The sequence below is a fragment of the Tubulanus polymorphus genome, chromosome 2 (genome assembly GCF_964204645.1).
Source record: "Tubulanus polymorphus chromosome 2, tnTubPoly1.2, whole genome shotgun sequence".
In the NCBI taxonomy this organism is placed as follows: Eukaryota; Metazoa; Nemertea; class Palaeonemertea; order Tubulaniformes; family Tubulanidae; genus Tubulanus; species Tubulanus polymorphus.
This window is the reverse complement of record NC_134026.1, coordinates 5,298,924-5,322,198: the sequence shown is the minus strand read 5'-3', so window position 1 is coordinate 5,322,198 and position 23,275 is coordinate 5,298,924. Positions and strand designations below refer to the sequence as shown.

The 23,275-nt window shown below is 37.5% G+C and overlaps 4 protein-coding genes across 6 annotated transcripts; 2 read left to right on the top strand and 2 right to left on the bottom strand.

The window, feature by feature from the left end:
- Window positions 1-1,337: 1,337 nt before the first annotated feature.
- Window positions 1,338-4,404, bottom strand: LOC141899799 (actin-binding protein IPP-like). 2 transcript variants are annotated; one of them, XM_074786329.1, is made up of 5 exons: window positions 4,054-4,404; window positions 3,639-3,767; window positions 2,671-3,555; window positions 2,349-2,569; window positions 1,338-1,958 (listed from the first exon to the last, which is right to left on the bottom strand). In XM_074786329.1, exons 1-5 carry the CDS (start codon window positions 4,328-4,330, stop codon window positions 1,734-1,736), a joined length of 1,737 nt encoding a protein of 578 aa, XP_074642430.1. In that variant the 5' UTR covers window positions 4,331-4,404; the 3' UTR covers window positions 1,338-1,733. The 2 variants fall into 2 exon arrangements, with proteins under 2 accessions (XP_074642430.1, XP_074642431.1); XM_074786330.1 differs by having other exon boundaries at window positions 4,319-4,404.
- A 175-nt stretch (window positions 4,405-4,579) lies between these two features.
- LOC141899209 (leucine-rich repeat-containing protein 43-like) lies at window positions 4,580-8,607 on the bottom strand. Of its 2 annotated transcripts, none has more exons than XM_074785374.1 (15): window positions 8,268-8,607; window positions 8,057-8,150; window positions 7,626-7,819; window positions 7,193-7,303; window positions 6,980-7,110; window positions 6,772-6,892; window positions 6,570-6,687; window positions 6,413-6,489; window positions 6,156-6,323; window positions 5,919-6,069; window positions 5,585-5,832; window positions 5,388-5,501; window positions 5,158-5,301; window positions 4,958-5,078; window positions 4,580-4,884 (listed from the first exon to the last, which is right to left on the bottom strand). In XM_074785374.1, the coding sequence occupies exons 1-15, from the start codon at window positions 8,367-8,369 to the stop codon at window positions 4,676-4,678; spliced, it is 2,103 nt and encodes a 700-aa protein (XP_074641475.1). In that variant the 5' UTR covers window positions 8,370-8,607; the 3' UTR covers window positions 4,580-4,675. The 2 variants fall into 2 exon arrangements, with proteins under 2 accessions (XP_074641475.1, XP_074641476.1); XM_074785375.1 differs by having other exon boundaries at window positions 5,585-5,721.
- A 228-nt stretch (window positions 8,608-8,835) lies between these two features.
- On the top strand, window positions 8,836-18,953 carry LOC141898606 (kinesin-like protein KIF2A). Its single transcript, XM_074784598.1, has 20 exons — window positions 8,836-8,995; window positions 9,642-9,728; window positions 9,814-9,908; window positions 10,559-10,645; window positions 10,851-10,902; window positions 11,452-11,544; window positions 11,697-11,835; window positions 12,082-12,185; window positions 12,282-12,444; window positions 12,538-12,628; window positions 12,937-13,092; window positions 13,299-13,441; window positions 13,540-13,614; window positions 14,062-14,197; window positions 14,565-14,675; window positions 15,051-15,242; window positions 15,482-15,583; window positions 15,738-15,810; window positions 15,976-16,038; window positions 16,164-18,953. Exons 2-20 carry the CDS (start codon window positions 9,659-9,661, stop codon window positions 16,265-16,267), a joined length of 2,049 nt encoding a protein of 682 aa, XP_074640699.1. The 5' UTR covers window positions 8,836-8,995; window positions 9,642-9,658; the 3' UTR covers window positions 16,268-18,953.
- Window positions 18,954-20,146: 1,193 nt separating this feature from the next.
- LOC141899340 (uncharacterized) lies at window positions 20,147-22,407 on the top strand. The gene is made up of 2 exons (XM_074785590.1): window positions 20,147-21,201; window positions 21,917-22,407. Exons 1-2 carry the CDS (start codon window positions 20,429-20,431, stop codon window positions 22,107-22,109), a joined length of 966 nt encoding a protein of 321 aa, XP_074641691.1. The 5' UTR covers window positions 20,147-20,428; the 3' UTR covers window positions 22,110-22,407.
- The last annotated feature ends 868 nt before the right edge of the window (window positions 22,408-23,275 follow it).

Below are 23,275 nucleotides of genomic sequence, written 5' to 3'. Positions count from 1 at the left end.
CACAGGAAATTTGTCTAATAGCGTAGATTTCAAGAATTATTCTAAAATTATAACTTCGTCCAGAGCGTCATCTCTGTCTTAAAAATGAAACGGTACATTGAATATGTGCGCGCTTTCACGTTACCAGCTATTCAGTCACTTTAGTCACTATTAGAATGAATGGCAGCTTATTGGAACACTGCCAGTTTCCTGGAAACTTAAACTAGGCCACATGTCAAGGCATGTTTTCACACCATGCACACTAGAATTCAAACATACGTAGCTCATAGTCGGTCGGCTGTTTTTATCAAAAATAAAATTTATTTCAATGAATCCTAGAAAAAAGTTTTCACTCGGTACCTCTGAAGTCAGGTTGGTCGGGTTACGGCAAACAGACCATTATTTTGGGATGGCCTAGTATTCATCACATATCAGAGGGTGGCTGAATATTGGGTCTTGGAAACCTCTTCCAATGTTGGCCACGGAAGCTAAAATATCGGTGGTACAGAAGAAATCGGCTATTAGATCGTTTTAAGTCCTGGAATTTACCACTACAATATTCAGACCTCGACAGACCTTTTAGTTTGCTGCTTAGTATTTTCAGGTCACAAGAAATTACAATTTATTACAAATTCTATCGAACAGAAAACACAGCGCTCATCTTCTGCTATGATTATTCAGCCTATTTTCATATCAAACGTTCACGCGTTACAGCATCACCGTAGTGTACTGTACGAGCTTGTGTGTGTGTGTGTGTGTGTGGTGTAGCACTCCGCGTGCATGTGGAGGCCTCGTGTAAGTGAATATTCGCTTACACCTCAATGTCAATCAAAACAATCACCGGGTATTAAAATGAAACAATACCTATGGCAGATGAGTGAAATAATTACATCCTCACCAGCAATGAGCATTTGAAATCGGCACGTATACGGCACCTAGTCCAATGAAACGTACACCATTCTATGGCTTTCCCATAATTTTAGTAGCGCCGGAATTCCCCGTATATCCAAAAAACAATCCCATTTGTTCGTAGAGACAACGCCCCCCCAATCGAGGTCATTGCAATTTTATACGCGAGAGCTAATAATTTTCCCGCCAAAATCAGTTTTTCGTAGAATTTTAACTCAGTTGACCATGTCATCGACGGAGGTTCGCCATGTCTTCAATCGCATCGATTATACGTCTTTTAAGCCGAGAACCAATGAAACAAATGCTCACATAAAAAAACGTACCGCGATTTTACATGAATTGGCTCAATGCCAACATCATATCGCTGACAAAGGTAAACCAAAAAATCAAAATAAATCATATACATTTTTTAAAGAAAATAAATTATATATTTTTGGAAGAAAGGGTTCACTTGGTGAAATGCTTGACAGTTACTTCTTTTTTTCTTACCTTTGCATTTGGTCCGCCATCTATGTACATTAATTAACTTAACTTTCACCTACACTAGCATACAATGCGTCCTAATGCGGTTTTCAAGTTGATTTTGTAAGTATTATGGACTAATGTATGTAGTGGCAAATAAATTTCTTGTTGAAAAAAAAATTGACAAATTATATAATTCAATAAATAACTCATTTGATTCAGATTCAAACCTTGATCACAAAAATAATTTTACCCCTAATCGGATGCAGACTACTCAGAGAATTTCGTTTACAATGACTAGATGAACACAATAACCAAATTAAACAGTCTATAGAAACATTCAGATTCTACTAGCGCTTGAGCAAAACAAAGTCCTGCTATGTTTATAGAACAGCCACTCCAGCCTCACAGTGACTAGACAGCATATAACCAACTTCGATCCAACTACTTGTTTGAGGATCAAAGCATTCGACGGTATCAAGCGTCTCCGGTGCGTGCAGTTCATCACCCGCTTTATGGCCACCCATAACATAAATCATACCGTTGATAGTAGTAACACAGGGACCAGCTCTGCCTATACTCAGATTAGGCATCTCCTGCCATTTATCCTATAATTCAGACACAAATCATCAGTTCCCACAGAAAATATGTTTGCAAGCTGTGCTTTGTCGACAAAGCAATACCAGTATACAGTCAACCCCCGATATACTGCCAACATCGGTGCAGAACAATTTTGGCAGTAGAGAGAGCATGGCGATATACCTGGTGGTTTTATTATGGACATGTATTTGTATTGAGATGTACATTGAGTAAACCTGGCGAGGTGGCGGTAAATGGGAGGGCAGTATATAGGGGTTGACTGTATGTGGTTTTTCAAGGCGTCAATAAACATAGGCCTATCATTCAAGCTTATCATTTACTTGTCATTATCAAAAGTTATTATTCTTGTTTAAATCAACCTTCACTTTGTGAAACATAGAATAAAATTATGTTCTCACCAGAATTGGCGAATAGCGTTCCATCGTGTTGAGTACATCTCCATAACCATTCGAGCCACCGACAACATAGATATAATCGTCTAAAACCGCAGCTCCGAAATGTGCCCGTTTTGTATGCATACTGGCCAGTGTCACCCATTCTTGTATTACGGGGTTGTAACTCTCCACTAAGGACATTTCTAATCCCAAATCACTTACTCCACCAATTACGTAAAGGAGACCTTTTATTAATGAAAAGAAAAGACGACAAATTGGTTACGAGATCTCTATGAAAAGAATTTTACTTATAAGTGAATTCGATATGAAATTATAATGCCCGTACCTTGATGTTCAACGATGGACATTGCCACGCGTTTAGTTTTCATAGCGCCAACGCGTTTCCACAAATTGAGGTTGGGATCGTAAACTTCGATGCAATCGCCGATTTCAGAGCCGATCCAACCGCCGAACGCGAATATAAACTCGTCGAACGCGCACACCGCCAGAGCCGATCTCGGATACGTCATGTTCGGAATGAAGGTCCATTTATTCTGGGATGGATCGAAGCATTCGACGGTGTCATAGATGAGGGAATCGTTTTCACCGCCGATCGCGTATATCAGTCCGTTCAGCACAGCGACGCCTAAACCACTACGCGCGCAACGCAATGGCGCTTGATCGATCCATTCTTGCTGAAACGAATCGAAGCATTCGTTTTTCGACAAAGTGCGAAGATCGCTCCATCGACCTCCGACCGGCCGACTATATCCGCCGATGATATAGATCTTTTTTCGAGAATTTTTACGCGGCTGCAGTTGGCATAGTTTCAACCGGCTGAGTTTAACTTCGAACGGCAGACGGCGGTCGGTGTGGTAATCTTGCAGCAGTTTTTTCAACGCGATTTTCAAACTGAAATCGGCGACGTCGTCGACGGTTTTTTCGAGCGGTTTGAAAGCAACGATCGGAAATCTAATCGGCGCCACTACGTCGAACACGGCCCTGCGACGTTCCGATGGATTATGAAGCAACCATTTCAGAGCAGCTTGGAAGACTTGAAGTTCGTGATCGATTTTCAGATTTTCACTTTTCAGCAGATATATGAGGTTGTCTTTGGGCATGGCTAGGAATTCGTCTTCTTGGACAATTTGAAGGAAATGATTTTCAATATAGGCTTCGCTGATTTTCATCAATTTCAAACACGAATGACTTTCAGCGAACTGAAAAATTCCTGCAAAAATATGTATTCAAAATGATGTTAATTTTGAATATGATTGTAAGAAATCAGATCTAGCAGCGTACGAGATATCTTACCGATACAATTGGACGGATGAAGTTGTGTGGCAAGGAATCCGCAGCAAGCAGTTGTAACATCGCTTAAGCCGAACATATCTGCAGCGGCTAATAAGTCTTGGCAAGTTTTATCAGTCACTTCAATTTCACCTTGAAATTATAGGATATCCAAATATTTGAGAAATACAGCTAGAATGTGTAGTTAAGTAATCATTAGGCCAAAACTATATTTGGCCATCTTGGTGAAACAAGGATGACCCACAGGGCTCATATCTGAGTTGTAGGTACCGGTACGGTAAAAGCGATAATCTGTTAATCCAGTGTCTATAATATATATTATATGGATTAACAAATTATCGTTTTTTACACAACTCTGTTATGAGCCACTGTGGGTATGGCCGAAAAAGACAAATCCATGATGTCAAGTCTAACTCACCACTGTAGATAAAATCTAGTAATATTTGGAATGTTTCTGGGTCTACATCGTGCAGTATTATATCTGTTTCATATTTCTCTTTCATATTTCCAGTCAATAGAGCAAGAAAGTACGGGCTCGAGGCTGAAACAACGTTCCTGTGAGCGGTGAATCTTTTTCCGTCGATGCAAAAAATGACATCGCAAAATTGTTCACTTCGGCGTTGCTCCTGTAAACTTGACAATATTCTTTGTGTGTGTTTGTCAGCATGATGCTTAAATCTTACTTTGGATTCCATTTCCAGCTCTTTTGTACTTAAAATTCATCACTTTTCGGCCGAGATTCCACACACGTCAAACATTTTTATTTTGACAGCTCGACGACCTTGGAATTAAGAGATTAAGAACCGCGTTTTTACCGAATCCGCTATAGCTCACCTACCGAAGTAAGCTTGCATAATGATTTCGGTTCGAGCCCCTTAAAGAATTAATCACCTCACAAAAATCTTTAACACTTATTTTAAAATAATTACATAAACATGGAAAAATCTTTATTCAAATAAACTTTAATGTGAATATTAAAAAGTTGTAAAATATCACAGCCACACAGTGAAAGGAAAGATTAAAAGGGACGGATTGGTTTTTTAAGATTTAGCAGTGGTGTAACGAGTGGTAGCGCGCTCCTGTTCTGCATGTACACTATCCATCGCAGTTGTCCAGTGATGCAGCTTCAACTTGACGATGATTTCCAACGGTTCAGGGGTTGGTTCTTCTTCATCATCATCAGCAACCTGTTTTTCGTTTTTCTTTTTCTTATCGTCCTTGCTGTTTTTAGCAGCTTGTGTTTTAGACTCTGAAAGCAAACAAACCAGGTTAACGCAGAGAAATGGGATAAATAAGTTTTTCAATGGGATTTCTAAATCTACCTTCTTTCTTTCCTCCTTTAGTTGGAGATTTTTTACCCTTGCCTTTTACTGATTTTTCCGCTTTGACTTCTTCGGTTTTATTTTCTATGTCGATTTCACCATGTACTAATGTTTCTTCAAGCTAGGAAAAAGATTGAGTAATGAATCTACAAATCAATAATGCTGAGGGACTAAAGCCACTTGAGCAATTTCAGGCCTACCTCGTACTCCCCTTCCAGAATTTCTTCTAAGGACATATGAAAACTTGCAAGGGTAGTGTATTCAGGAGTCATATATTGCAATTCGACCTCTGGCTCTTTCTTTTTTCCTTTCTTCTTATCATCTTTTTTGTCATCCTTGGCACTCTTGAGAAATGGGGAATGGTAATATTATTTCATGTATTCGACAATAGATAACTGTAAATACGAACACTACTATTTCGATCACATACCTTTCCTTTGGCATCTTTCCCTGGTTTTGCCGACTTGTCCTTGGATTTACTTTTCGCTGATCCTGTTCGACTTGAATTTTCACCTGCAGCCTGCTCAGCTGGGTACGCAAGGACCTTAGACAAATATAGCTGGGTATAAATATTCAAAAATCCTAATCCTTACAAATATACACATGTATATGCTCTTTTAAAATAACCTTTTCTTCCATGACTGAAATATCAATTCCCTTCAACAGGAAATCTCTCAATCCAAGCAGATTATCTCTGGTTACGTTTTTAAACCAGTCCATCTCCGTTTCTTCAGCCCAAAGGATTTTCTCACTATCCAGCGGTGCTAGATTGTAAGTGAAACAGTTAGCAGGTGGTGAATTTGAACTCTCTTGCTGAGATAATGTGGCGGCAACATCATCCGGCTGTGGATTTTCATCCAAACAAATCGACTCGACTGAAACACACACACGACTAAAATTTCATGATACAGGCTGGTACAAATAATTTGAAAGAATCAACAAAAATATTTATTTGGTGTACCTTTAGATATTGGCTGAGCAATTGACCCACTCGTGACGTGGTGTATATTCTCCATGCTATGAGCAAAACTGACACTTCTCAAATCAGGTGATAGACAAGTGCTGGTTTTATTTTCGTTTGGCTCCTCTGTGGGTGCCTCAGTAGCCACCTCCTAAAAAACATTCAAGCGTAACTTACATGAAGCCATTCATAAACATTATGGTTAGCAGTAATCGTAAGAAAATTCACAAAACTTACATTATCTGGTTCAGTTAATTCAGTTCTCTGAGTATAAGAATTTGAGTCAGAGCTGGTCTCTCCTAGTAACTCAAATACTTCTGCCTTTGACGAACTGTCTTCCAAGAACATGAACTGGACATAGTACTTTCTTTGTATAATTGGATATTCTGGTTGTTCATCGGGATTCTAATATGAAAAATACAACCGATCGTAAAACGTGAAAGATTCAAAACTTAGCATTGAATGCATATCTTTTAATAAAGAACATTAGTTACCTTTAGTTCTTCAGGCATCGGTATCCCTTTCAAACATGTCACAGCAAAACGAACTTTAGCTTCATCCAGTATAAATTCTATCAAGAAACAAACATCTGACTTAACAGGAAGGGAAATGCATGGATTTCAACAAATATAAAATGTTTTATGAATTCACCTCTTCGCTTTGCTAGGCCTTTGAAATGGTGCTTTTCATCTGCAGATATTCTCAAATCATCCAAAATTGTCAGTTCCCGAAGACTGTCTATGGTATAACCTCGGTAGCCAGCTATCAACTACAAAATACAATCTTCAAATGTAGAGAAAAAAAGGCATCAGATATTTATAAGATGTATATACATGTTCATTATCATACTCACAGCAAGAGGATTCCCTTGAAGGATAAGATTGCGTAATTTTGGAAGGGTCGAAAGCTTACGAACGATATCTAACAAGTCAGAAAGATTATTTCTGCCTAGATCCAGTGACAGCAAGTTCGGCCTGTAAATACGGATAATCATATTGAACAGGAAGAATAGAAACAACTGGTTTATCAAATAATCGATTCACCACCAATGAAGTTTTTACCATGTTTCACCAGAGATGTAATCATCAATGGAATATATTTTATTGTATCCAAGTCCAAGATGCTCCAAAAGAGGTGGTTTCCGGCATAAAGCGGAGAGATCACTGATTTCATTTGCGCATAACTCTAAAACCTGAGTGATAAAAGGTCATTTATAGTATCTAGAAATGAATGCATTCTTCACACAATTATTATACATACCCGGTATTACTTACTTTTACGTTCTTAGGCAAATTATTAGAATCAACCGTTTCCAAAAAGTTAGCACTCAACGTTAATTCTTCTAATAGTTTCAACTTCAGTAACCCGCTATCCAGACGGGTGACCTACAATGAAGAAGGAAAGGAATTGATTAGAAATAGCATGATGGTGGTCTCTAGAGAGTCCAAAACGTTGCATCTTTTGTTTGAATTTTCAATAAATTGATTTAGTTTTTGACCTTTTAGATTTGTATAAACCAGGGACGGGTTTCATAGATGTGGAAGAAAAATAGTCCCTGGGAATATATTGAAATTCGTCAGTTATAACCATGGTTTCTCATCGTTACTAAGGTGGTAGTTACCCAGATTGAGGATTTACCCCTAGGGATAACTTTGATACTCAGTCTATGAGACCGGGCCCAGGTTTCTATCTAATTATAGAACTTACATTTTTATCAATGATTCGTAAAGTTTTGAAGTAGTTGAAAACGAAACGATCGTCGATGAGCCATGGAGATTTAGCAGCTACCATTCGCAGATTACAGGCTTCATTGCTCCAACTATAATCCAAATGCCACGGAGAATACTTTGAATTCACGTATTCTTCGCGAGTTTCCGCTCGCTCATAATTTGCACCATAATCTATGGGAAATACATAAGCCTAAGCAACATGTTTTTCAAATGTTATGGTATCTTAAAAGAAAAATGCCATCACCTAATCGGACATGGATATTTTGCCAATTTGAAATTATTCTAGTTAGTAAATGCTAACAGCCTATTTGCCAATACAAAAATATAAATTTTCTTAATTTGGGTTCGAGCAAGATTTAAGGGCAAATTGGCAAAATATCCACTTCATTCATAATTCATTTAATTCACCTTTGAGAGTTATGCCAAAACGACTTTGACTTGTTTTGATAGGTTCTAACTTCACCACATTGTCGATTGGTGATACAGTTTGGTTTGTTTCAATCTGAAATTAAAATAACATAACAAATAAAAACTCTTCAAATTCGAATCCAACAACGAATGAATACAATACAAGAGCGGTAACATAATAGCTGAGCAAATAACGTAGAAGAGTACTGACCCATGAACCTAAACCGCAAGGGAATTCTTTCAAGCACAATGTACTCAGCTGAGTTCGGAATGCTGCAGATGCTGTCCTATTGTCAACTTGCACCACAGACATCGTTTAGCTAGCAGATAATATTGGGATTCGAACCCAATCCGAAACGGAAAGCAAAAAATTAGTACCAAAACAACACTGAAAATGACACTTTACTTAAAGTTCAAATATCAATCACTCATTTATGAGTAATCTCCGATAGATTGGCATTGTTGCAGACAAAAGACAATCCAATTCAGAAACGGAGAACGCTTTTAAAGATAATTTCAGTGTCAAATTTTGTTAAAAGATACATCTCTGGTCGCCATGACAGTATAATTACATTAAATTCAATCGAAGTTTATTCCCAACCTCTGATCTATTTGTTTGCGTTGATCTAGAACCATGAGACAAATAAAGAGATATAGAATTGAAATAAATTAACTAGAATTATCGTGAAAATCTCGAATAACGTATAAGCAAAGAGATCAATCGATGTATCTCCATTCTGTGATGCCCCATCCGGATTTTAGTGAATTACGGACTTTGCGGACTTCAAAAAAAATTCCGTATTTATTTTTTCCGCTTCGAAAAGATTCCGTATTCTCGGTCGTCACCGGCATTTAAACTAACGATCTGCGTCGATACGGCGAGTTTACCGTCCATGTCATCACGAGTGACCGAGAGTCTCATCGAAATAGGACTTTAAAGTAAATAATAGCACTTCAAAATATTCCAATACAATTCAATGAAAATTATTGATTTAGGCCTTTTACACTGACGATTTGTTTAAAAAATGATGTCGTGTATCGTTTGAAAGCGGATCTGTTTCATACTCCAAAGATTTGTTGTGGGAACTAAAATCACTTAAGAATTAAACCATAATCGGGTCGGGATCGGGTTCAACCAACCACTGCGTCTGCGCTATATTATTCAGACCAGGACCAGGTCGAGTGGTTTGCAGATTGAACTTATCTCGCACCACCATTTTTGATCACTGTCAAATGTCACTGTTATTTTTATAGTAATTCCTTATAATGTTCTTTGGACCTTAGCATGTAATTATTTGTATATACTTGTATTTATCTTTGTTTTATAAAATTTATCTATACTACAGAAAATCTGAGTGCTGAAGTAACCCCACTTGCTGTGTGCAGCATGCGAATAGGAGAATCATTAGATTTGAACCCCTCGCAGAATCTAAAATCTACTTGTTCAATAGCCAATATTTCGATGGAAGTTGGAATTGATAAGAAATTCCATTTGTTGATGATCTTTTGAATGCGTGCATAAATAATGAATTGGTTTGTTTGCATCGTCAATAGAAATTCTCTATCTGAAATCATGTGTTTTCAGCCAATTGATTGAAAAAAATGGCGACTGGAGACGTACAAGATATGAATCTGAATATTGGCAGTAACGTCGATATTCAGAGGACAGATGGTGAGTATTTAATCTGCTGACTCATCAGGGTTGTCCATCAGATCTCGCGACTTGTCATTCTCAATGTAATTCGTTTTCTCATTAGGTCGGATTCATTCAGCAGTTATCAGCGGAGTGAACTGGGACAATCGCAGCGTCACAGTCGAATGGTTTGAGAGGGGTGAAACGAAAGGCAAAGAGGTAGCTGACTGATGGCAAATTCCCCACTTGATTTATTTTCGGATATTTCGCTTAATTTTTGGCGTACATACCTTAAATTGGTCTTGATAGGTTCAATGGAGTTGTGCTGCATTATAAACAATCATCCATTTTACGCTGTATTGAAGGATTTCCAAAAAGTCTTAATTTTCTCATAATAGAATCATGTTGAAATTTTAACAAAATGTATCCATGACTACAAACCATCAGTTTGGATGATTTGAAAATAGTTTTGCGTGTTAGGTATGGAAACGTTTTGTTGAAATCATTGATTTAGTTCATAAAATGGAGTCTCTTTTCCCTGATTCAAATGAGTTAAAGAAGACTTTTAGGCAATCCTTCAATACAGTGTAAAATGGATATAAAAAGGACTGCACATTCAGACTGCACAATTTCATTGGTCGTATTAAGACCAATTTGCGGTATATGTTCAAGAAATCATCATCTTTTTAGATTGTGGTTCATTTTAAGTTCTTTTCAACAGAGAAAATTAATTTCAGTTATTACCATCATTTATATAACTGTTACCACAGAATTTTTTTTAGTTTCATGCCTTTATCCAGGATTGGAGGAATAATATCTATGACTCATACAAAATTGTACTGGAAAAACTGCTTTATATGTATATTCAGATCGAGATGGAAGCGATTTTCTCACTAAATCCAGAAATATGCCAAACTGCACAGAAACCAGCTCAGAAAAACACTCCTGCAGGCAGGGTAAATATTTCTGGTCCACTCATGAAAAAATAGAATTGAAAAATAGCTGTTCATATAATTCCCGAATGAATATCTAAGTCTACCATGTTTCATACTAATTTAATGATGTATCGAATGAATGTTATTTTTAAAGCCTTCAATATCCGAGGAGATCGATTCCCCAGGTTTGTTTTGTTTTTGAATGTTGTTGTCTTTACTGTTTTAGATAAATAATGTATCTGTGATAGAAAATCCGGCTAGAATTTCTAATAGTAAAAGTACGTAAATGATGTAGAAATTAACCCTTTCAGTGCGTCTACACCGCAGTGCGGTGTATAAATCAGTGATGGATTTTGCTAGTACACCGCACTGCGGTGTATTGGTGTAATTAGTAATTTGTAATTATCTCTATTGAAAAATGGCAGCAAGTGTCAAACATAGTGAAATACTAGTAACTAACGATACACCGCACTGCGGTGTAGACGCACTATAGTGGTATTCCCATTGTTCAACACACTAGGGTGGATTTTTTTAGAATTTTCAAATTTTCTCCAGCACTATAGGGTATTAATTAGTCAGCACTGAAAGGGTTAATGAAAACAGAATGATTTAATTTTGAGTGGTTGCTGAAAATATCCCTCTTGCATTTTATGTAGTCTTCGCTTTATAGTTCCAAATCTCAAAGTTTTTCAATTGGCTATAATTTTGTATTTCTCAATTATTGTGGTGGACCAATGTGCAGTTAACATCCTTCATGAAAACTATGTATTGAAAATTCTCTATTTCCCTGTATCTGTCCATGTAGTGATAAAATGTTTATCCAACAGTTCCTTCAGCCCAGTTATCACAAGTGAAATCCGAGTCTAAAATGGAAGATGATGGAAAGAAAAATCTTTCAAACATATCGAACACTTCAAATGGTATGTAAAAACATTGATGCTCATCAAAATATTCTTGTTTACTCGAAGTAGTGATAGTATGTTGCCCTATGAGGAATTTGTCTTAAATGCGTTGAAAGTGAAATTCTTTTTTAAAAAAACACGCTTCACGAGCATGATGATTCTATTTATAGCAAAGAAATCAAATTGTGTGAAAGAAGTTGAAAGAATAAAGCAACGTCGCGAAGAACGACGCGCTGCGCAGCAAGCAGTCAAAGAAACCCCAGATGTTGATCCTTCTCATCCTCATTGTGACTTCCTTCAGATGATCAGGTTCGTCTTCAATATGTGACATAATAGTCATAGGTCTATGTGTAATAAGTGTTTAGTTATTAACCCCTACCCGAGTATGTAAATCTCAATGGAATAGCTTTTCTTCTTGGTTCAGTGTTGAAGCTCAGCGCCATAGTTATTTGTTTCTCTATACACTGTACATAAATTATTATTTATGAAGATGAACACATGATACACATACTCAGATAGTTTAGTATTTCTGGATTTTACATTTTATATCGCCAGGAGATATTGTGCTAATTTGGACTTCAAACCGTTGACTAATAATGACCAAATCGAGGACCATCAAATTTGTGTATGTGTACGAAAACGACCTATTAATAAAAAAGGTATGATCGTGGTAATCGTTTGCACTAAAAATCGGAAAATTACGAATTACGAATGATTGCCCTATGAGTGCCGATATTTTTTATTTGTCACTGCAGAGTTAGGTAAAAGAGATATATCTGTGATAACAATTCCCAACAAGAAGAATGTGATAGTCCACGAACCGAAACAGAAAGTAGATCTGACGAAATATCTGGAGAATCAAAATTTTCGATTCGACTACGCTTTCGACGAAAATGCCACCAACGAAATGGTTTATAAGTAAGTCGAAATCACGTGTCCTATATTGCATCCGAAGCGAACTTTCCATAGGTAATGATTAATTGATGATTGGGAATTATTTCTCATATTTAGATATACGGCAAAACCACTTGTCGAGAGTATTTTTGACCGAGGAATGGCGACTTGTTTTGCGTATGGTCAAACCGGTAGTGGTAAAACTCATGTAAGTGATCGTAGATTATTTTTACAGATTACATCATATACTAGAGAAATCCCACAATAAAATCAGCCTAGGATGTCAAGTTCTTGAGTAAAAAAGTGTATATTTTTGATAAGGTTTTCAGCTAAAAACTATTACCTATCATCACCCGAAACGTTGCTCAAAATATATACTCTTTTATTCAACAACTTGACATCCTAGGCTGAATAATTGATTGATTTTCTTTCGTATATTCACCTTACACGGATATTGTGTATGTTCTCGACTTAGATTCCATGGTATTAATATCATAAGATTGCTATCATTTTCAGACTATGGGTGGTGATTTTTCCGCCAAAGGCCAACAAGATTCTTCCAAGGGAATTTACTGTCTAGCCGCAAAGGACGTGTTTCGACTGCTGAAAACCAAACAGAAGAATGCCGATTTAACTGTAGGAGCAAGTTTCTTCGAAATATACAGTGGAAAGGTACCCTTCAATGGAAATAGAAATAACTCTTCATACTGGGGCACATTTCGTACATTTACATTAAAATCTGGTGGATGTAACATATTTGGATTTAATTGAATTTCTGTGATAAGTTTTAAAAATGGCTGTTGGAATTGTTAGATTCAATCCTTTAATAGAAATGGTCCACTGTAGATGAATTAATGCATTTAATCTTTATCATATAGGTCTTCGACTTATTAAATAAGAAAACGAAACTCCGTGTCCTTGAAGACCACAAACAACAAGTGCAAGTAGTAGGATTGAAAGAGGAATTAGTAGATTCTTCTGAGGACGTCCTACGGCTTATCAATCACGGGAACAACGTCCGGTCAGTTAACTTTCTAGAAAATGATAAAATCTCACTTATATCCGTGTGGAGGTTCTTAAAAACTGAATAATTAACGATAAAAAATCTCTTGGTTTCAGAACTTCGGGTCAAACGTCGGCGAATCAACATTCATCTCGGTCTCATGCGGTATTCCAAATCATTCTCCGAAAAGCGTAAGTAAGAGTGGCTCACTTTCTAACTAGGGAGAACAGACAGGTCACTTGAAATGACAATTATCAGTTGTTATATTAATTAATCAGTTATATTGTTGTCTTTGATATGTCGTGGGAATATTGATGTGAGAAATTATGAAAAATGGATGTTTGGTCAGATTTGAAATTTGAAAAATTCGAGAAAAATACCCATCAAAATATTTTGATCCCTTTCCATGCTATACACTGTGTAGCTCATAATTTATGCACAAACTGTGTTAAAGTTGAATAAATGTCATATCAATCTGTCCAGATTGTGATCAGTAGCAGCTTTTGTTATTGAAGTTGACATGAAAAATCCTGGTATTTCGTCCCGAAAGAATTTATTTCTCGATCCAACCCCTGATTATTTTGAATTGTCTCCAGAAATGTTCTCATAGCGTATCAGTTTTGCGTTTGTATTTTCAGCGCTTCACGTAAATTGCACGGTAAATTTTCGCTGATAGATTTAGCCGGTAACGAAAGAGGAGCGGATACTATGAGTTCCGATAGAATGACACGAATGGAAGGAGCTGAGATTAATAAAAGTCTACTCGCGCTAAAAGTAAGTGTTGCTGCAAACAGGGTTTGAATTGAGAGTCTCACAAAGTCTGAAATGTGCTTGAATAGGTCTTGAGTGCTTACTTTTCATGTAAAAACCTAATAGTTCTGAAAAGAACTTTCGTTTTGGACCTGATGTCATCGGAGGATATTACTGTTAACAAATTTCATTGCACTTTATTGTGGTCTTTATGTGCAAATTCAACTGGGTATCATAATTGCATTTTCATCCATTTTCATATTTCATGGCTTAATCATCGCACTGACTTTTGACTTAGAATGTCTCAATCTGACTGGTACAAATGTTTTCTTTATTGACCAGAATTATCTGTTCGCTAGGCTCTGACAAATTTCATGTTCATCTTTTCAAGGAGTGTATACGTGCTTTAGGAAGAAAGGGTGCCCACTTGCCATTCCGAGCCAGTAAACTTACGCAAGTTTTAAGAGATTCGTTCATCGGAGACAAATCAAGAACGTGTATGGTAAGTGAATATTAGTTTCACCTTCTCGATTAACCTACTTATTATCTTTCAAAATTGGAGAATTCATATGTAAAGACGAATTCATACAGCTTTTGACTTCGGGATCCCGGTATCCTGCACACAACCATAGTGTCCCTGGCTATCCTCGATACCTCTCTTCACCCAGGAGTTCTTGCCTGCCTCAGCAGATAGATGACTCCTAGTCACTGAGTACTATATAGCTTGTATGCTACTACAGGACTACTATTCAGGGAGAATTGATTGATATGCCCGGTAAAGATTAGAGATATAAGTTGGAGAAAGTGCTAAGCAGTAGAGCTAGATTTAAGATGTCATTTCATAATCGTTGAAAATAAGTTTTATGATTCGTGACAGATCGCGATGATATCGCCGGGTATAAGCTGTTGCGAGCACACGATGAATACGCTACGCTACGCGGATCGCGTGAAGGAACTGGGAGCAGACACACCACTAGAACGCAAAACACCGAGCAGTGATATCATATACGACAACGGCGAACAACTATCTCCACAGAATAGCGATCTTGTCATGTTAAAGACTGGAAATGTAAGCAATAAGCGCAGTGATTATTTTATAGTACTGACTGCGATATAAAAGAAAATAAAACATTATAATTAGCATATTCCCTTAATTGTCTATTTGACAATTAAGGGAATATGCTAATCGTTAACCTATATACCGTAGTACTACCGTAATACAGTACTACTTGTCTCGTTATGTATTCTAAACCCCGGTTAACACGGCTGCTCTACGAACCTTAATTGTTGCAATATTTCCGAATTCAGGAAGATGAAGTCGATGATGAGCTCATTAATTTCCACGAAGTCGTCAATCAAATGAATGAAATGGAAGATGCAATGTTGGAAAGCCATCTTGCCTTGTATGAGGTAAGGAAATACTTATATACTGTAGAATCTTCATTAGTGAGATTTGTCCTGGTAAAATGCAACAGTACTACACCAGTAGCAGTTTGCGAAATATACCTTTATTTTTGTGAAGATTTGTTGTGCCTCTACCAACTCCGCTTGTTGTATTCTGTAGGCTACACCTAAATGGATAACCGATCATAAAGAACTGCTGAAGATGACTGAAAATGTGGACTACGATCAAGAAGGTACTACTTCACTGTTAAGCATTCCTCTATTTTCAACCATAAACCCCAATAAATAAGGGTCACAAATGTTTGAGTTCAACTTGTTTTTCAAAAGTTATTAGAAAAGATTATCCAGGAATGATTCATCATAATAAGAAATCTCATTAAGACCAATTTTGTTTTTAGCCTATTCAAAGAAACTGGATGATCTACTTCAGAGACAAATAGATGAACTAACATCATTGCGAGGTAAGAGCGCTTGTCCATAATTTAACCGGTCACATTTTAAAGAAGCATTCAAACATAGGGCAAACGAAGGTCATATCTAAAACGTAAGGCAAACGTCTCATATGTGAATCGTCTTATTTTCGTAGATAAAGTCGGCACATTCCGTCAAGAAGTCCAAGTCGAAGAAACATTGAGCAAAAATTTGATACAACATGTTAAAAAGGGCAACAAACGACCACCATTCAACTAATGCGCACGAGAGACAATTAATTATACGAATAATTAGAAAACATGATCGCGAACTGATACAATGCATTTCCACATTGTCCAAGCATACACGTGTATATTTATACCATGCTTTAACCGTATAGTTCGATAGATAAACTTGAAGAAGAAGCTTGTATTGGATGCAAACTGTTTTGATGACGATATTTTTGTTTGCGCGAACAAAATATACATGACCGCGTATGTATTATATATGTATGATATGGCTGTGAATCAGAGTATGATGTGTGAGAGTGTTATTAGACATTATCGATATATATATATGATTGATTAAGACTCTTGAGAGAGAGAGCTGTCGTATTGTAGGCTTTGTTAACAACAAAATTTGGAAACAGCTGATTGAAAACCGGCGCGAAACTCTTAGTGTTAGTGCTGTAGTGCATGGCAAAGCTACTGCCAGTGGTAATCCTGTGTCAGTAAAATATTAGAATGCAGGCCTTAGAAAATCTGATGTGCTAAAATGAATCCAATGTTCAGGTTCGATGTACGGTCGACTACTGTTAAAACCCGCTTGATCCTGATTCCGATACATGAATATGGACATTGCGGTATTTACAGTTCACTCGTACGTTTAATGAAGCGATATGTATAATAGGATTATTAACCCGAAATGAACTGGATCTATTTAAAAGATCCCTAATGATTCGGGTTAAGCTGGTTTTGCTGTGTTATCCGCGTGTAATTTTGTATTCTCCACCGTATGCTTACATGTATAAATGTATGTAGCGCTCTGGAATTTTTGATGTTATATGGACAAAAAACAAAGTTCTTTATATTTTTCACTTGTACAATCAATGAATGTACAGTAACTCGTTCCACACAATCATTCAATGCATGTGTACATAGATAATTATAAGTTATTACATTTGGCTTTGGTGAGATGAAACTGCAAGACAGACTCTGCTGCGTAATTACTTAATGTGGGAGTTGTTCGTAAAACGTTTACACAAAGTTTGGATATTTTTTTAGGTCCGACTTTCAGATTTAATGTGTTGCGGATACCACTATGATTGAAATGATATTTAACGTTATTTCGTTTGACTTCTGACACCAATATATTGTGAATTCTGAGGATACGGACGCACAGTTTGGGGATTTTGTTTTAGAGCACATTGCACCAAAACATATGTATATGTATAGATATGTGTGTATGTAAATGGACATTGAATATTGAGTGTGTCTCCGTTTATGATGTTAATTCAAGGATTTCTGTTATTAATATTATTGACATGCAGTATGCACATATTCGCCATCTATTGGATTGTCTTGTTACTAGATGGTGAACTCGCTGGTTGGCTTGGCTCGAATCCTGGGTTCTGCTCCGTAAAAAGGCGCGAAATAATCACTTGTGAAAAATTATTTGACGCGCAGACTTGCTTCAAGGATTCGATTTAGAAACCTGGGTGGTTTATACCCGTAAGGTATTTTGCTATATATTCGCACCCCTTTTTAAGGTATTATTTCGAACAACAGAACCGTGTTGTAAAACTGGTTCTCAAAACTTCCTCGGTGGGATAATTATACACCTAACACAGTATGTGGCCAACCGCAATTACCTGCACTTGAACCTCGTAACAATTTTCGGCGAATATTTTTGGGATGTAAATTTTAGGCGCCGCAACGTTTCATATGAAACGACATTGTATTCGCGGGTAACCATAAAAACTCTATAGGACAGAATAAGCACCCTTCTAAAATATGCTATTTATGTTAAAACTCTTGACCCATTAATCTCAGTGAAGGAGAGAGAAAGAAGTTGTCTCAGGTTTGGCTACCTCGCTATATCCATTCATGACAATATTACAAACCCATTCATATTTCTTGAAAACTAGCGTTTGAATGAGTTCTAATACCTGTATATTCGCGAGTTGTTGAATAGACATCTATAGTGTGCTTGCAATGGTTAGAAAAAAAAATCAAATCAGTCATTGCAGTGTATGTACTCAAAAGATGTTTTTGTATTGAAAAAATATACCAAATGCGGTTCGGGTGTCTTGTTTGAATTGTGGTCAAATTGTCTGGCACTGCTAGCAGTCAAACCCAATTATCAAAAGAAAGTCTGTGAATTGTGTTATTGAATTTATGACATCAGAAATCAGTAGTCAAATTTTTTTATTGTTTGGCTTTTTCTCAGGGGGTCATTCATTTTAGTAAACACGCAACATTTCTTCATATGATCGAATGATGCCTCATTCCACTTAACGCATTGAATTCTGACGTATGCATCGAACTTTCAAGCATTATATAGATACGAAAAATTTGAAATGTTCCAGACCTATATGTATCGAATAGATGACCCACGAAGGTTAACCTATTGAATTGAATTTAGAAAATCGTCATGTAAAATTGTTTGCTTAATGTAGAAACCTGGAGTGAGAGCTGTTTTCTGTATATTTTTTATCAGAGCTTGGGAGAATAATGTAGTTGAGCTACCCCAAGGTCGAAGTAGTAATTTAACCATAGAGTTATTATATACGTATCTCTATGATGCTATAATCGATTTAGTTCGTATGAACCCTGTTACTTTACATCATACAAAGTGGGTGAATAATGACTGATCGATGCGATTCTTTGTGATTTGTTTGAAACTTTAGTATATACATTTAAAAGCTTAGCGAGTATGTGATTTTTGTTAAATGCTAAACATGATTCTCGAATAAATTAATTTGAATTAATTTACATCGATTGTATTAGTTATTTTTCGTGCGCAATGTTTTTCATAACTGTGTCCGAGGATCTAAGCAGCGAAAAATTAAGCCTGTCAGTTACAAAAATTTTACAGAGATCTTTTGTTCGGAGGACTTGGTATTACTGATAAGTATCCTTTTAAAAGTATACCGTCCGACATTACCGAATAACATCGATGCGAGGGTATATCGATACCCCGAATACCGCGCAAGTCTCAATAAGATTGGACCAGATCTAGATCTCTTTTATTGAAATCGGTAACCGGGTCTAGAGGCCAATTTGAATATCTTGTCACATCTCGAAAGAGTACTTTGATGTCAAGAAAGACAGTATCGCACTGAAATGCACCAATTATCTTTTTTTGACAAAAAAAGGCTTCAAAAAAGTTTGACGGACTTGTTGGCCTATTATAGTCCCCCTGGATCCGTCCATATCCCGAAGACTGAACAAGAACATAAGAGCCAATATGAGAGCCAGAGGCACAGTTGAGTAGGGTCAAATATTAATTCAAGAACAAATTACAAGCTAGCTACGCTTTTATGAAATATATATATTGAATTCCTCGCTAAACATATCATTAAAGATCGTATAAGTCTAGTCGTAAAAGGTCGTAGCCTAAGGGGCCAAATTCTTCTGCAGACGAAAAGCATAAAATTCGTCTGGTTTATAATACTGTGACGTGTCGATTTACAAAGCGCGTCGCTCCCTTTTTCGATCATTGGTCCGATGGTGGCCAAGTCCACTGTTAATATGTAAATAGTTTACGAAATTGAGAGTTATAAAACTTGTAAATGCTGTAAAATTGTTGCATGTTTGATGCGTTGCACGAGAAAAAAAGTCGAGAGGCTGGAAAAATGAAAAAAATTCGCATTCTATTTAATAGCAGTACTTTCAACGCCTTTTCAGCAAAACAATTGTTTAAGGCTTATATATAGTTCGAAAGAAAATTGACCTAACCAGCGCCACGCGTTTGGAGTTGATACATTTTTTCATGGAGATGCGATCTATAGCATTTTTTTTTATTTCTCTTTATAATAAATTCGTGCCCGATATAGACTCGTTTCATTCATAAATCTTGGCACTTTTCCCATCAGTTTGGCTGGTCACATGTCTCGAATGACATACGTAAGAATTCTTCACACGACCAGGAAACCAATGACGGTGAAATAATACGCCATTTATTAGGTCGAATATTTCTTTATAAGACTTGTAAAGTTTGTCTTGTTGGCTCAAAAGGCGCGCGAGTTGTCTCTCATGAACTTATGTAGCTTTTGAATACGCCTGTTCTCCAGTATTTTCACCGAGCGAGCATCCTTATTGTAAAATATTTTCGACCGCAAATTCCCGGTAGGATAGCAATTTATCGCCCGGAGACACAACCGCATTGTTATCGTTGGCAACATTTCTTCGATAGTAGTGCACTTTTACGGCGTGTGCGATGAAGCTCGGAGTGAGATTGGCTCTGCTGGTTTTTGGCACTCTGGTACTGGTCCAGGCTGTAGTTGGTGGTACAAGAAGAGGGAAGGAACACCATCACACAAAAAAACATCACCGCGGTCGTCATATTTCTACAGCTGATTATTACATCTCAAAAGATCTACGCGATGGGGAACGTCTGACGTGGGTAGCGCTTGGTGGGATTTTGGCGAAGGAGCGCCGCACGACCCACGAAAATGTTCACTGGACTGTCATAGCGAGGACAGTCTCTAATGGAAAATCAGTGGTCATTTCTATCATCGATGGCACAGGAACTTTAGCCGACTGCGATGTCCAGACCAGTTCAGAATCCACCAGTAAATTTACAAACGAATTTGAAATGGCTGTGCAGGAACTGTCCAATACGAAGCGCCCGACGGTTATACACAAGAAAAACATCCCAGGGTTTGTCGACGAGCTGGCAAACTTTGAAGTTCAATATCGACGGTGTTTTCGATTTCATGAGAAACTCGAGTCACACGCCAAGCGAAAAACCAACGGAGGTGGTCGCAGGAGAAGTAAACGATCGCCCGATGCGTTGATGTACCCGGGAACGAACTGGTGCGGACGAGGAAACAGGGCAAAGAATTACACTCATTTGGGTGTAAATCTAGACACCGATAGATGCTGCAGAGCACACGACCATTGCCCGTACACGATCACAAGTTTTGAAACGAAATTCGGTATACCAAACATCAGATTTGGAACCCTCAGTCATTGCGAATGTGATTTCGAGTAAGTAATTATTCAACAATATTTCTATAACGCTTGATATCCTCCGTACCTATTTTGCTTTTGGGCCGGTTTCATTAAAACGTGATTTTTCTAAAGCTAGTTAAACTGGAATGGGTCCATAAATCTCGATTTCCCCGCTCGCCCGTTTGGCTAGCGAAATTAAACAAACAAAACGGGCGTTTGAAAAAAGTTCGCACGCACACAAAAATTGTCCGAATGCCGTTCAGGGTCACAGGGTAAGTGTAGCAAAGAAATTAGCAAGGGTCGACGAGAACTCTAGACGAGATGTGTCAGGAGAATTCGATGGGAAAGATAAATGAATTAAACAAGGGAATGCGGGTTTTCATATACGGGTTTTCACAATAGAAAAGTTTCCTGCTTAAACCGAGATTTGCCCGAGAACAGATCCAGAGCTCAACTCGAATCTAAAAGACCCTATGTATTATATGAAAGATTTCAATTTTCCACCAAAACAATTTCGTACAAAGAGTGTAACATAAGTGATTGTGGATAATTTTGGAAAACAAACTATATACACTTAATATCATTATAGAATAATTGAGATACGCGTTGAGTGGACTCCACCATAATCGCAAACCTTTGAACCTTTTATGTAGTCTTTTTGTGTCCATGGTTCATGTTTTTAATGAAAATCGTGCAAAGTCCATTCACAGTTAAATCTCGGAAGTTGAAACTGTTTCAATTTTTCTTTCAGTTTTCGATCTTGTTTGAAAGACGTCGACACCGAAGTCGGTCATATGGTTGGAAACATATTCTTTAACATCTACCAGACACAGTGTTTCACTTTCGAGCCGAAGAAGATTTGCAAAAAGAGATCTTGGTGGGGCAATTGCGATGATCATATATACGAAATCCAAGGGGTTTTGAGGGACCCAGTGGAATATTGAAATCATCCGCACCTATAGCGATTACAAAGTAGCAGGATCATTCCCACCACGTGAATGAACTAAGAGGCCGGGCGCTGTGAATGGTATCCGGCCGTTCAGTTGCAAATTTCTTAAGTTTCGAGTGTGTTTCTTAGATATTTCTAGACAGTACCGGAATATACGACAAAAAGATGTATAATCTTTTGATATTAGATTGTCTATTTATACAGCCAAACTGATACTACTTAATATCAGTGACACGTCAATAGATTGTAATATACACAAACATGTACAGATATATGTTTTTTAGATAAACCAATTGCAGATTTTTTCTTCATTATTTATTTTGGGAAGTAATATTCACACGCTTCCTCTGCCGTGGATGATCCCATTGGAAGTCACTAGCCAGTCCATCAACGAGTCCATGTAGCTAGCATGGGCATCGTCAGGAAATTCGAGGGAGGTCGTTATCGGTTATTATACCGGAACACAGGCGGGTACGAGTGGATCGACAGAGGGAGATTAGGAATTTCGAACATTTTGAATTGTTAAGTGTTTTTAAGCATTTGGAGCGATTTAAAGACTTAATACATTCAACTACTTCTCGATCAGAAAATGTAATGACCATGAGGGGAACTTAGTTTTGGGGACCCCCTGGCGACGCACTTGTGTAGGTTTGGCGACTGAGCGTGCGGATTATGCGATGTCCCCCTGTGAAACTGGGCCATGTTTACTAAAATCTCCTGACCATGAGTCTGTTGTGGATTCATTTCGGCACGTTTTAGACTTGGACCGCTTTCTTTGAAATTATAATAATGTATAATTATATTGCTACGTGCGTCATTCCGAAATATCAAAGGTCGAGTTGACAATATAAAATAATTCGTGTATCACCTTGCCACCAGGCCCTTTGCCAAACCAGTTTTGAAGTTGAAAATGACCTGTGGATTATACTTGTACTTTGGTCATTGTTTTGATTTGTTGAGTTTATGAGGATTCTTCGAATTACCGACCCCAAGCAACCCAGGGGTTCAACCTATCAAACCTTCAGGTGCACTTGGCATTGTTCGAGTTTCAGAAATACACAGAGGCAAAAGGGCATACATCTACAGCCAGTGATTCGAATCAACAGGTCAGCTAGTACCGACGCACTATGATGGAGGATGTCCTCGGGTTTGACAACTGAA